Below are 12,743 nucleotides of genomic sequence, written 5' to 3' on the forward strand. Positions count from 1 at the left end.
TGGCTCGCCTCCTTGTTCCCCCGTGGGCGGGAGCGGGGGCCGGGGCCCTCCCCTCCCAACCGCGGGCGGAGGGGCTGAGGGAAAGCAGAGCCCCTTTCTTCCCCCTTCCCGTGCCTCTTTTCCACCGCCGGGAGAGACCTTCCTTCTCCTAAACTCTTCCCTGGCGGGGAGAAGAGGGGCGAGGGATCCCCCTGCCCTCACCCCTGTCAAGCCGGCCTCCCCTGCCCTTTGCTCCCTGTCAAGCGGAGGGTGAGTCAGGCGTCTCGCAGGCTGCGGGCAGGTGGGGAAAGAAGTCGGCTCCTACCTCGAAGGGAAAGGGTGGACATTTTCCCTCCCTCTCCCACTTTCTTTCTCCCCATAGGTGGTGGGCCTGGACCTGGGTGAACTCCTCCTTCGAGTCCTTCGGCCTGTGAAACTCTTGCCATGGCTGTCGGTGGGGTCGGGGCCTCGCTCCTGCTGATGGCCGGCATCATGGTAACAGTGGGGCTGTGCAGGAGATTAACCCGCCGCCGGCTGCGCTCCCACCAGCGCCTTTGCGCTTTCGTTTTGGAGATGTTTAGCACCTTCCAGATTTGCGCCTGCACTAACGAGCTCTGCCTGCTCGGCAATGTGGAGCCAAAGCCGCATACCGCCCTCACTCTCACCTACGGTTTCACCGTCCTGCACGGCTTGACTCTGACTGGCAGCACATGCAATCCCTGTGGCACTTTGCAGCCAATGTGGGGCGGTGGGATATCAGTCAAGATGGGTGGACTCAAGATCGGCGCTCAGTTCATGGCTGCAGTGCTTGCCAGAATGTTTATGCACTTTATCTGGAGCCTGGAGATGGCAGAGCCACATTTTGGAGCACTCTCACAGAGCTGCGGCAACCCCATGCAGACTACAGAGATGCAGGCGTTCTGCATAGAACTGCTCTTTTCTGTCGTCTTCCAGCTGACCATCCTGCGAGTGGAAAGTGTTAATCCCAAATACAAAGTCCATTTGATTGCTCTTCTCATCACCATGCTCGTGTATGCAGGTTAGTCTTTTTTTTTTTTCTTCTCTCTGTTCCTGCAATAAAGTTGTAACAGAAGGAGGTTTTTACTTTCTCAAAAGGGTTAAGATGCAAATTCATTTTTCTTAAGAGTACAAAAAATGCATCAAGGAAAGTCTTTGGTCCTACATATGCAGAGTTCATTTGGAGTTTATGTAAAGTTTGCCTGGTTAGATTCCAGGCAGGTGTGGGGTTAAGAATGAAATGAGTTATGAATTTAAAACTGTGTCAAATCTATAAGTAAATACAGCTGAGAGTTTCACAGAACACTGTTAAAATATCTCAGTGAAGGATCGTTTCATAATCCGACTTTATATAGCATGAGAGATTTCATACAATGTGCTCTGATTTCTAAGTGGCATTGCGAGAGAGCGCCACTGCATCAGGAAAAAAATGCTGATTGTGCAACGGCAGGGTACGGACCAGTGATATGGAACTTTGGCATTTAAATAATGCATAATTCATATCAGTGCAGTTTATTTAACTATGTTAAATCCTTAAATCGGAAGCAGGAACGGTTCTTTGTAGAACGCATGCGGAAATAATAAAATAATACCTCGTGAAACGAAATGTGAAAAAAGAACAAAATTAGGTTCCTGTTGTATCATGGCATTTACAAGAGTCTCCTGTCTCTGTGATGCCCTCTGTGTCCATGTCCTTGCCCCTGCCTGACTGTCACCTCATGCTTCCCAGAGGTGGGACACTGTCACCTGCGCAGCCTCTCTGGACCGGCGGGGAGGAAGAGGTGAGGGGAGTCAGTCTCTGAACTTTCTGCTGACTGTTGATGCTCCCTGTTGTCCCCAGTGAAGTGCCAGAGTTATGTCACTTGTCACTTGAGGATTGCCCTGCAGGGAGTGGGTTGTCCTGGGAAGGAGATTCTGTAGTTTGGGGTACAGGGAGGTGAGAGAGATGATTACAGAGCTCCTTGCTTGTGCTACAGCCCCCACCACAGAGGAAGTTATCTAGGAAATTATCAAATCTGTTTATGAGAGAGGGAGATCACTCTTTTATCTGCAAATATCTGGAATGTCATTGGCATCTTGTCCAAAAGGTTTGCCTGTGTTATGCTATCTAACATAATAGCATATAGTAGAATAAAGTACAGTCAAATTTTCAGATGTATTAATGAAAAAACCTTTACTCATTATGTTTAGCTGAAATTAGCTGATACCTGAAAGATTAAAAGAAGTCCGTGGAGAATTTTGAGAATTAACTTAGCAATTTGAACTACATTTTAAAATTAATTTTTTAAGACAGAGGCAAGGTGTCAATGCAAGGTGTCAATGCATTTTAGCACATTAAATACATTTCTGAATTGCGCAGTGAAAGTGTAGCCAAAGATTATCCTGCCTCTTCTACAAGCATAGAAAGCTGGATTCCTGATTCTTAACATTCCTTTCCTGCTTAGCAAATAGACATATAAGATAATACGTGTCACATTGCCTTTCTCTTTGCTAATTCACACATAGAATTCATGCCCAGTGTTGTTGGCCAAGCTGGCCTCATATCTTTTTCTAGCAGGAGAAGGCTGCATACCAAGTCCCCTTCCTTGTCATAAACTTGGACATGTTACAACTGTCTAGTTCAATCAATCTGCATGTACTTCTAGGAAGCATCGGACCTACCGAGGCCTCCCTGGGCCTCTTTCACATGCACAGTTTGTGCTGTATTGTGTGCAGAACAGCCTGTGCTACCTGGACATTTTTCTTTCCATTTCTTTTAATCTAGAATCAAGTGTACTATAAAAATATATATGCATTCCAGAGAGCAGATAGTGAACCTAGTTTTATCCCTCCTTAGTGGAAAATCTAATTCTTTCTTGTTTGCTGTGCTCCAAGCTTCCTAAGGTTTGTACTCTTTGCTGTACACTCAGGTTCAAAAGGAGAGGTGAAAAGCACCATCCCCCCCTGCAGTAGTCATGAGCCCGGTGTTTACTGTGCACTCCTAAGATGTGGATTGAAGCCTCTTGAAGTAGAGGAGGGTGTAAAACCCAAGATTTCTATCACTGAGCTATTATACAAGTGTGGGAGCAGGCTCCTGCTATTAATTTCTTTCTGTGATGAAGTCACAGGCTTGCACTGTAACTGATCTCTTTTTCAGTGGAAGGTTAGGTAGGTATATGTAGGACACCTCAGAGGTTCTGAGACCTGTCTTGCTGCCTCTTTCCCTTTGCCCACGTCTACACACAACCGTTCCCCAGGATATCCTCCATTCTCCTGCCCCCTCCATTTTGAGGGCTGCTGATCGGGACCCCCTTCCCACGGCCGCTCAGCACGGCCTCCTGACAGCATGCCACGTAGCTGAGGCAATAGCGAAGGGCCTGGGAGGTGGCCAGACCTGTATCTGGTGCATATATACGACCCACAGTATATCCTGTGGGTCTCGTGGCGTAGCCCTAGCCCTGTCTGTTCCACCTCCAGGTTGAGAAATGGTGCTTCGTACACACAATAGGAAGAGTGACTTCCAAATCAGGGGTTGCAGATAGCGGCCTCCAGCAGGCCAAGTTCTCATCTACAGGCTTTGAAGACAGGCAGATGCTTAACTTAGCTGGGCTGGATCATTCTCAGGAAATCTTTTGCACCGCTTTGTTAACTGTTTTTAAGGAACTTGAGCGCTTCTTTAAGAGGAATGGATCTTTCTTGCTCACCCAGCACCAAAGGGCAAGGCAACCAGTGCAAATTTAGGCAAAGCAATGCTAATTTAGGCAAACTGGTAACATTCTTCCTTTTTCCTACAAAAATAGCAAATAGTTTAGAATGTTGTATGAATAATGATTTTTCAAACTTGAGTTTGACAGATACAGTGTTCTAGCTAGAAACTCAGAAAGGTGCATTAAATTTACAAAATAAAATTCATGCTAATGTATGTAAAAATACACTCTGATTTTAAAAACCAAATCAGTTGTGCCTTCAGGATCCGGGTTTATTACTGTTGTGAATGAACCAGAAATGTTAGAAAATACATCTCATACATAGTATACCGTACTTCATTCCATTAATTATGTTCTACTATATGTTTGAAAGCTGTGTCCTATAAGAGGAATGATTGCAGTCTAAAAACGAACTGCAAGAAGGAATGTCTCTTATTCCAAATCAAATTTGATTTGGGTAAAATTTTGAAGGATAGCCATATCTCTATGGCTTACACCCGTCTAAATATATTGATACACATACAGGGCTCAAAAACATTACATTGTATTTATATGGTTGACTAAGTAAAGTTAAAATAAATGTTGACAAGTCACCATAAAAGGTACTTACGTATGCCATGCAGCTTACTGCAACAAATAACATCAGACTGTACAGTAAGTATTTTCAAAATTACAAGCTGTCCCTTTGGTTTTTCTTCTACTTTTCATAGTTAAAAATATTTGGATTTTTTTTTTTTTACAGATAGACTTACACAGACCAAATTTTTGTAATAGTGTATGCTCTACACAAAAGCCCCAATACTGCATTCACCGTTTCTTCTACTGAATAGAAGGAAAAAGAGGATATTATGTCTTTGCATATTAAGGGAATGATTCAGAAGCTAAGGATGCAGACTTGCATACACATGTTGGTAAAGAATATTTTTGGATATTTTCTTTGGGAAAATATTTAATTAGGGGAAGAAAAAAATACACCTTTTTTCATTTACAGGCAATATTACAATGAAGTTAGAATTCTATGAAATTGGTTAGATGTTTCTGAGCCTAACATATCAAGGTAAAAATGACATACATATTTTTAATTCCAAGTTTCTTCCTAATTTTGGTTTTGCCTTTAGTAATTTCAAAAGTTAAAATTACTTTCTCACACAGTGTGAAGCACACATTACTTCACTTTAAGTTTTTATGTGTACAACAGCAAAGATGTTACACTTCTTTTGCCATAAAATCACTTATCTTTTCTGGTACACAGACTGAGATGTTTAATAATTAATTTTAAATAAGATTATATTAGTGGCTCTGGCCTATGGTTGATATTCCAGTTGTTATTAGTAATGAATATTGAAGAAATACAGCAGTTAAAACTCTGTCTAATGTTTGATGTTCAGAAACAGCAACTGCATCCTGAGTGCAAAATTCTACTCTTAAATGTGTGTTTGCAGATATAAAAGCAGAAGCAGTGAATTCATAAATAGTTTAAAGCAAAGTAAATTATTGTAGATGACCTTCCTGGCAAGAGTGGAAGTTGTTAATGTGTCAACGTGCAGAGTAACAGACAGCACAGTAAATCTGAGTTGCTGTTGAGAACAAGTGTAAAACCAGAGTAAACTGAGTAGGTCAACAAAGATTAAAACCTTCTCAAACTGTAGTAACGGTAAAAGAAATAATGAGTATATCGAAAGAGAAATACAGGAGAATGACAAAGACCTTACTAAAAATTTCGGTAAATGATTGCATGCTCATAACAAAGGAGGATTACAGCAGCATGGTATTTGTACAAAGGATAAGTTCAAAGCTCATGCTAGCTTATTTGGGAAAAGCAAGAATAAGCTTTAAGAAACTAAATAGACACAATTATATAATATTTTATGGGAATAGATTAATAAATAAAACAGATATGGGGTGGTTAGTAACTAATAGTACAGAAATACAGATAATTTTGTTATGAGTAATGCTTTTTCTGCAGGATTGCAATGAGAGGAACAACATATGTCAGAATTAAACACAGTTAGCTCCAGGTTCATCTGCAGTGTAATTACAGTTTAGTCTCCACAATGTAATATGTTCAGATCAGGTTATTTAGAGAACGTTTAGGCAACTTCATTTACATCTGAAGTCAGAGGCAAGGAAAGATGCTTGGCTTCTTTAAGCTTCCTTTTTCAAGAGTGGAGTGGCATTTGCTTTTATTTTCTTCAAGCAACATATAGAATGACTGTGAAGGCTTTTCCCCAAGTTATTACCATATGATGACCTTAGTGTTCTGTAAATTGATATGATAATATTAGTGTTCTAATAAGAAACTACAGAGGTCAGCTTAGCAAGAACAGCGCTTGACAGTTTTTTCCATTGTCTTGCATACGTGTTACATGCGACGTGGGGACGTAATGAAAGCTCAGTATTTGTTTACTAATATTTCTGTAATTTCTGTCTCATCTAAAAGTGTGATGCAGACTATTAGTCGAACAGCTTATAGCTTTATCAATAGAAACATTCAACATTAGCCAAACCCATCTCTTCAAAGAATATTTGCTGGAAAGAGATAAAGGAAGTTATAGCCTACACTTCAGCTATTTTAAAGCGTTTTAGAAAACAGTTAAACTGTTAAACATATCATCGGATAAATAACTTCAGAAAAGTTTATCTCTTCAAATGGTCTCTGCTAATTCATTTTATTGCAGGGTGTACATTTCTTGTAGTATTGTGTGTCTGCATTTCAATATTAATTTAAAATAAATATTAAGAAAGATGGTTTGATTTCATATTGTGTATATTTTATTGCAGGTGGAAATCTCACAGGAGCAATATTTAACCCAGCATTGGCTTTTTCATTACATGCAAATTGTTTCTATGACAAATTTTTGAGCTACTCGCTAGTATATTGGATAGCACCATCCTTAGGTAAGTTCTTAATACTTTATGTATCTGAGAAAGTGTTATTTAGTACATGGTTCAAAAATCAGGAAATAGGTTTCTTCAGCAAAGAAGAAAACAGGTAGTCTTCAGCAAAGCTGGGTCCTAGCAGAACATATGATATTCCTTAGATTTCACGTTGTTGTGGTTTAACCCAGCAGTCAGCTAAACACCATGCAGCCATTCGCTCATTCCCCCCCAGTGGGATGGGGGAGAGAATCAGAAAAAAGGTAAAACTCATGGGTTGAGATAAAGACAATTTAGTAGGACAGAAGAGGAAGGGAAAATAATGATAATGATAAAAGAATATACAAAGCAAGTGATGCACAATGCAATTGCTCACCACCCGGGTCGGCTGTCTTGTCTGTGTCCCCTCCCAAAAGATGATAAGCAGTACAGCAAGCAGCAAAAGCAAAAAGCAGCCACTAATGAGCACTAGACTCTAATATACAGTAAGGCAAGCAAGCCCCATGGCAAGCACAGAAGCTTGTCGATTTAATAGCTCAATAACGAAAACATCTCTGTATTACCAACACTGATTTCAGCCTGATATCCTTTTTGAGATTGCCTGGGTTGTAAGTACTTGGGCTTTAATATTTTGACAAGTGATCTAAAGAAACAGGAGGCAGAACGTGTTTCAGAAGAAACACCATGTTCTACTTACTTAGCAAGATGCATCCCGCAGAACTGCTTTGCAGAAAGCCTTCAGGTGATTTCATCTTGAGTAAGAAAATCAACAGATGTTAACACAAATGGAACCACAACTTGAGGAAATTAGAATGCGGTTAGGGAGTAATGTTACATTTTTGTGAAAATTCATAAACAGCGGTTTATCGTTAGTTAACATATGGAAAATACATACAGAATGTATTGAATGCTGTCTCTTAATTAGAGGGAAAGGAACTCCAGACCAAGCAGTTGTAAAGACGTGAATACTCAGGACACAGCACTTTTTGTGCAGTGTCACTACTGTAGTCAAACATTTTGTTACAGATCTCAGGTCTGTGGATCACCTGAAGCGCTAAGTAGTCTGCTGGTTATATAATACCTCGTTACAAAACAAGGGAGCTTCATGGATACATACAGACCTTATCTGATAAACCAAGAGTTGTAAACAAATGTAAGGTATCTATCTGAGGTGGAAGTACAGAGGAGAGAGTTATATTTGAAAACTGAATTGATGAATACAGGAGCGCAGCTCTACAAATCTAACATGAAATGAAATTTTTCTGACACGTTTTGAAAATAAGAAAATTATAGGAATAGAATTTTTTCTTCCAAAATTGGACCAAATGATGAGGCATCTAGGAAAATGACCTGTTATGATGATAATAAAATTCTTGTGAAAAGAACCTCTAAGCAGAATCATAAAAGTAGATGATGAGGGAAGGGATATTTTAAATTTAGTTGTAAAAATTACTTTCAGAATCCATGTGTCAGCAGAAATACTGTTTCAGACTTCCTGGAGACGGGCAGAGTCGTAATGATATGCTCATTTGATGTCTCACTTTTCCCAGCATCAGCACCTTAGATGGTTAAATTGCTTTGTTCTTATTTTGGGGAATTCTTTTAGGAGTCTATCAGAGTTTTTTGTGATTTGCTGTAATAACTACCATATGCGGAACCATGGACTAGCATACCACGAAACTTCAAATTGCCTGTGCAAAGTGCAATATGATCTCATTTATGGGCATAGCAAATACTCGTGAGGACAAGGAGACTGAGACCATTCGGTATATGACAGATGCCCTGATATAGCCGCAAGCGAGTTCTTAACCGTCAACTGTAAAACAATTTTCTTAGAAAGGACACTTAGAACAAGAGGAAGATTGATTATCGCCTTCACAAGAGGAGGAGGAAGTGGAAGTTTTCTTTTAGGATAAACAAATCTGCTGGTGGTTTATGGTCTTTCACGAATATAATCTTGGAACTGTAGTTAAGAACTCATTTTTCAAAATGGCTTCACTGACCTTTTTCACTGGAGAAGGTGATTCTCCAGTAGCATTAAACCAGCTAATTCTTGTAGTAAATATAGATGTCAGCACGCGTTTATGACTTAGCATAGGCAGACCTAAATTCTGCACGGTGAACATAGAAGCAGTAAGAACCAGTGGAACAAAGATAGTTTCTGTTTTACTGCCAAAGGAATTCATAGTAGTTGTCCAGGCATGATTATACCATTAGTAATTATGGGGACTGAGCTAATGCTTCTTTTTCAGTACCAGGGAGATGGCAGCTATGAGTGGAAGAGTTGGTGACAAGATGCTGGACACGAGGGCAGTAAAATGGGATGCTCTTTCCTGGACAGGTGCCAGCTTAGCATCCTGCTAGGTTTCTAACACTATAAAAACAGAATCAATGCCCACTGCTTTAGATCAGTTTTATCAGAAAGACTAATACTGTTCCTTAGAAGAAAATGTTTTTTCACCGTCAGGATAGAAAATAAGTGCCACAAAAGTTGCTTAGCAGTAGATGTAAATGGAGGAGGTAAGCAAGGAAGGAGACTACAGGTGAAACTTTCACCTTTCTGCTTAGAGGAGAGGGTATTCAGAGGTTTCCATCAAGTTATCATAGAATCATAGAATCATTGAGGTTGGAAAAGACCTCTAAGATCATCGAGTCCAACTTTCTGCTTAGGAGAGGGTATTCAGAGGTTTCCATCAAGTTCAGTACACTTAAGCACGGAGCTTAGCAAAGAAACAAGAATTGCAAGTCCATGTGCAGTGAAGTGATCAGCACCTCGGGGACTTGGTAGCAAAGGAGGGTTTCAACAAACAACTAACAGAAGTCTCCTACTCCCAGACCCTGGTCCTCCTAGGGGTTTTCAGCTATGCAGACATCATCTGACAGAGCAACACTCTTATGCAGTGAGTGAATGCAATCAAGGAAGTTCCTAGAAAACTGTCACTAATCAAGTCTAATTCAAATACTGAAGGGCCAGTGCGTGGAAATCCTGTTCTTGACATGCTCACAAACAGGAAAGAACTGGTGGTGCATGTGGCCACTTGGGTTGTAGTCCTCGCAAGAGTTCAGGGTCCAGAGGAAGACTGGGGAGGTAAATAGCAGAACTGTTTAGACTTTGGACTTCAGGAGAACAAAATTCTGTTTGTTTAGGGAATTGCTAGGTCAGTAGTAATTCCCTCGGAAGCTGCCACAAATGGCAGAAGTATCCCATGGAAAGGTGATTTTTCAAAAAAAGCTTACTGAGAGCTCAGTAACACATTTTGATGTGCAGGAACAATCTGTCGTGTAGTTAGACTGGGAATTTTGATGCAAAGCCTTTCCCTGCTGGCTAGACAAGAAGCTTCCCTGTGAACAAAGGAGAGCTTGTAAGAAGTAGAAACAGGGACAGGCAGCAACAAAGGAGAGCATGTAAGAAGTAGAAACAGGGACAGGCAGCAAAGGAGGAGTATAAAAGCTTTGCCCATGTACTTAGGAACAAAATCAGGAATGTCAAAGCTCAGCTGGAACTAAAACTAGGGACATACAGGGTTACAAATATATTAATCACAAAAAAAGTCCAGAGAAAATGCAGGTCCATTGGTGGATGGGGGAGACAACCTAGTGATGGGTGACATAGAAAAGGCTGAGGTACTCTTCCCCCCCTGCCCCCCACAGTGTTCCCAAGCAAAGTTTGCTCCCAAACCTCTGTGTAAAACAGTAAGGTTTTGGAAAGGAGGCAATAAATAGTGGGGGAGCAACAGGGTAGGAACGACAGAGAAGCTGGATGAATGCAAATCCATTGGCTTTCCTGGGATTCACCTAAAAATGCAGGTAGAGCTGGCCGATGTTATTGTTGTCCATCACTTACGGGAAGTTACAGCAGTTGGAGGAGCTTCCTGACAACTGGAAATGTGCTAAAACTATGCCTGCTTTTAAGGAAGAGGAGGAGGAGAAAGAGACGTCAGGGAACTATAAGCTAGTTGGTCTAACCTCAGTCACTGGGAAGATGGTGGAGCATCTCGTCTTGGAATCCATTTCCAACCATGTAAAACCACAAAGGTCATCAGGAACAGTCAGCACCGATTTAGCGAGGGCAATCCACGCTCAGCCAGCTTGATTGCCTTCCATGATGAAATGAATGTCTGTGGGAATGAACGGGGAGCAGTGGATGTAGTATACCGTCACTTTAGTAAGGCTTTTGACACCGTCTCCCACAGCATTCTTGGTTCAAAGTCAAAGAAGTAGGGGTCACACAAAAAGGCTGCTAGATGGAACAAAAACTGGCCAAACCACTGACCTCAAAATGTAATAATCAGTGGGTTGACATCTGGTTGATTGATGGCCGGTAAGATGCAGAGTATTGTGGTGTTAGTATTGGAGTTGATATTCCTCAGTATGTTCAACAGTGGCCTGAATGTTCATTACAACGGGTTGGTCTCTCTGCGAGTAAGACAAACCACGTGATTCAGAGAATTGGGGCCAGCAGACTGTGGGACGTTATCGTCTCCCTCTACTCAAGGCTTGTGAGGTGGCATCTGGAACATGCCTGGTCTAGAGTTGAAGAGGAAGGTGGAGAACATAGAGGGTCCAGTGGAGGACTACCAAGATGGTGAAGGGCCTGGAGTACCTGATCTGTGAGGAGATGATGAGGGAATTGGACTTGTTTAAGCTGACAAAGATGAGGTGAAAGGGTGATTTAAGAGCAGTCGATGGCTATTTGAAGCGTACTTAAAAGGATGATGGAGATTAACTGTTCTGGGTATTGGCAAACAATGTAACAACAGCAAGGCCACAAGCTGTGGGGTGAGAGGTCCAGATTAGACTCCAGGAAAACTTTCAGAAGGGTGCAGCAACAGTGGAAAAAGTTATCTGGAAAAGTGCTACAGTCTCCATCCGTGGAGGTTTTTTGGGACACTGACCTAGCTAGCATAGGCAATAGTCCTGCACTGAGTGGGAGATTGGACTAGAGACCCCTTCCAATAAGCATTTTTGTGATCTAGGAAGCTTCATAAAATACAAGCAATGGGTGAGAAACGCTCTCAACCAGAATCCCTTTCTGAAACAGAATATACTAATTCTTTTCCAGGAGGAAGAAAAAAAAAAAAGGTCTTATATACTGTATTTAGGTGCCCTTCTTGTAAAGAACCTACAATCTCTAACTTTACTATTTTTCAGCTTCAGAATAAACGCTAAACTAGAATGATCTGCAAAAAAAACCCAGCACCTAATACCAATGTGGTTGTCAAAACAGACACTGCTAGCAAACTCAGCCTTATCCTATCGGCTGAGGAGTGGAGGTTGAGTTGCTGGTTCAGTCATTTGTATGTCCAGCGACAAAGAAAGGAGGCCTGATATAGCAACAGGAAGGTGCATGTGTTGGATTCACCTGGTCAAACTGCTCTGCCTTTGGCTTGGCTTATACAGACCAGAATTAAAACATTAAATACACAAAGAAAAACAAGATGGTGAAAATGGAAACATTCAAAACAATGGATGGAGTGCTACCATGGATGGCTATAAACTTTTCAGAAGGGACAGGTGAGGAAGGAGAGGCGGTGGGGTGGCCCTGTATGTTAGGGAGTGTTTCGATTGTCTAGAGCTCAACAATTGTGATGATGATACGGTTGAGTGTTTATGGGTAAGGATGAGGGGGAAGGCCAACAAGGCAGATATCCTGCTGGGAGTCTGTTATAGACCACCCAACCAGGATGAAGGGGCGGATGAAGCATTCTACAAGCGGCTGGCAGAAGTCTCTCAATCGCTAGCCCTTGTTCTCGTGGGGGACTTCAACTTCCCGGACGTCTGCTGGAAATACAACACGGCAGAGAGGAAGCAGTCTAGGAGGTTCCTGGAGTGTGTGGAAGACAACTTCCTGACACAGCTGGTAAGTGAGCCTACCAGGGGAGGTGCCTCGCTCGACCTGCTGTTTACAAACAGAGAAGGACTGGTGGGAGATGTGGTGGTCGGAGGCCGTCTTGGGCTTAGCGACCATGAAATGATAGAATTCTCGCTTCTTGGTGAAGTAAGGAGGGGGGGCAGCAAAACCACAACCATGGACTTCCGGAGGGCGGACTTTGGCCTGTTCAGGACGTTGGTTGAGAGAGTCCCGTGGGAGACGGTCCTGAAGGGCAAAGGGGTCCAGGAAGGCTGGACGATCTTCAAGAAGGAAGTCTTAAAGGCGCAGGAGCAGGCTGTCCCCATATGCCA

General features: G+C 41.9%; 1 protein-coding gene across 1 annotated transcript in view; it reads left to right on the forward strand.

Moving 5' to 3' along the window:
• The first annotated feature begins 168 nt into the window (after positions 1-168).
• The window catches only part of AQP11 (aquaporin 11), a 15,457-nt gene continuing 2,882 nt past the window's right edge, over positions 169-12,743 (forward strand). Inside the window, exons 1-3 of the mRNA XM_009286131.1 lie at positions 169-249; positions 362-1,018; positions 6,465-6,581. Of these exons, the coding sequence (XP_009284406.1) occupies positions 424-1,018; positions 6,465-6,581 (712 nt within the window). The 5' untranslated portion in view covers positions 169-249; positions 362-423. The remainder of the gene's footprint in view (positions 250-361; positions 1,019-6,464; positions 6,582-12,743) is intronic.

The sequence above is a fragment of the Aptenodytes forsteri genome, unplaced genomic scaffold (genome assembly GCF_000699145.1).
Source record: "Aptenodytes forsteri isolate BGI_AS27 unplaced genomic scaffold, ASM69914v1 Scaffold231, whole genome shotgun sequence".
Lineage (NCBI taxonomy): Eukaryota > Metazoa > Chordata > Aves > Sphenisciformes > Spheniscidae > Aptenodytes > Aptenodytes forsteri.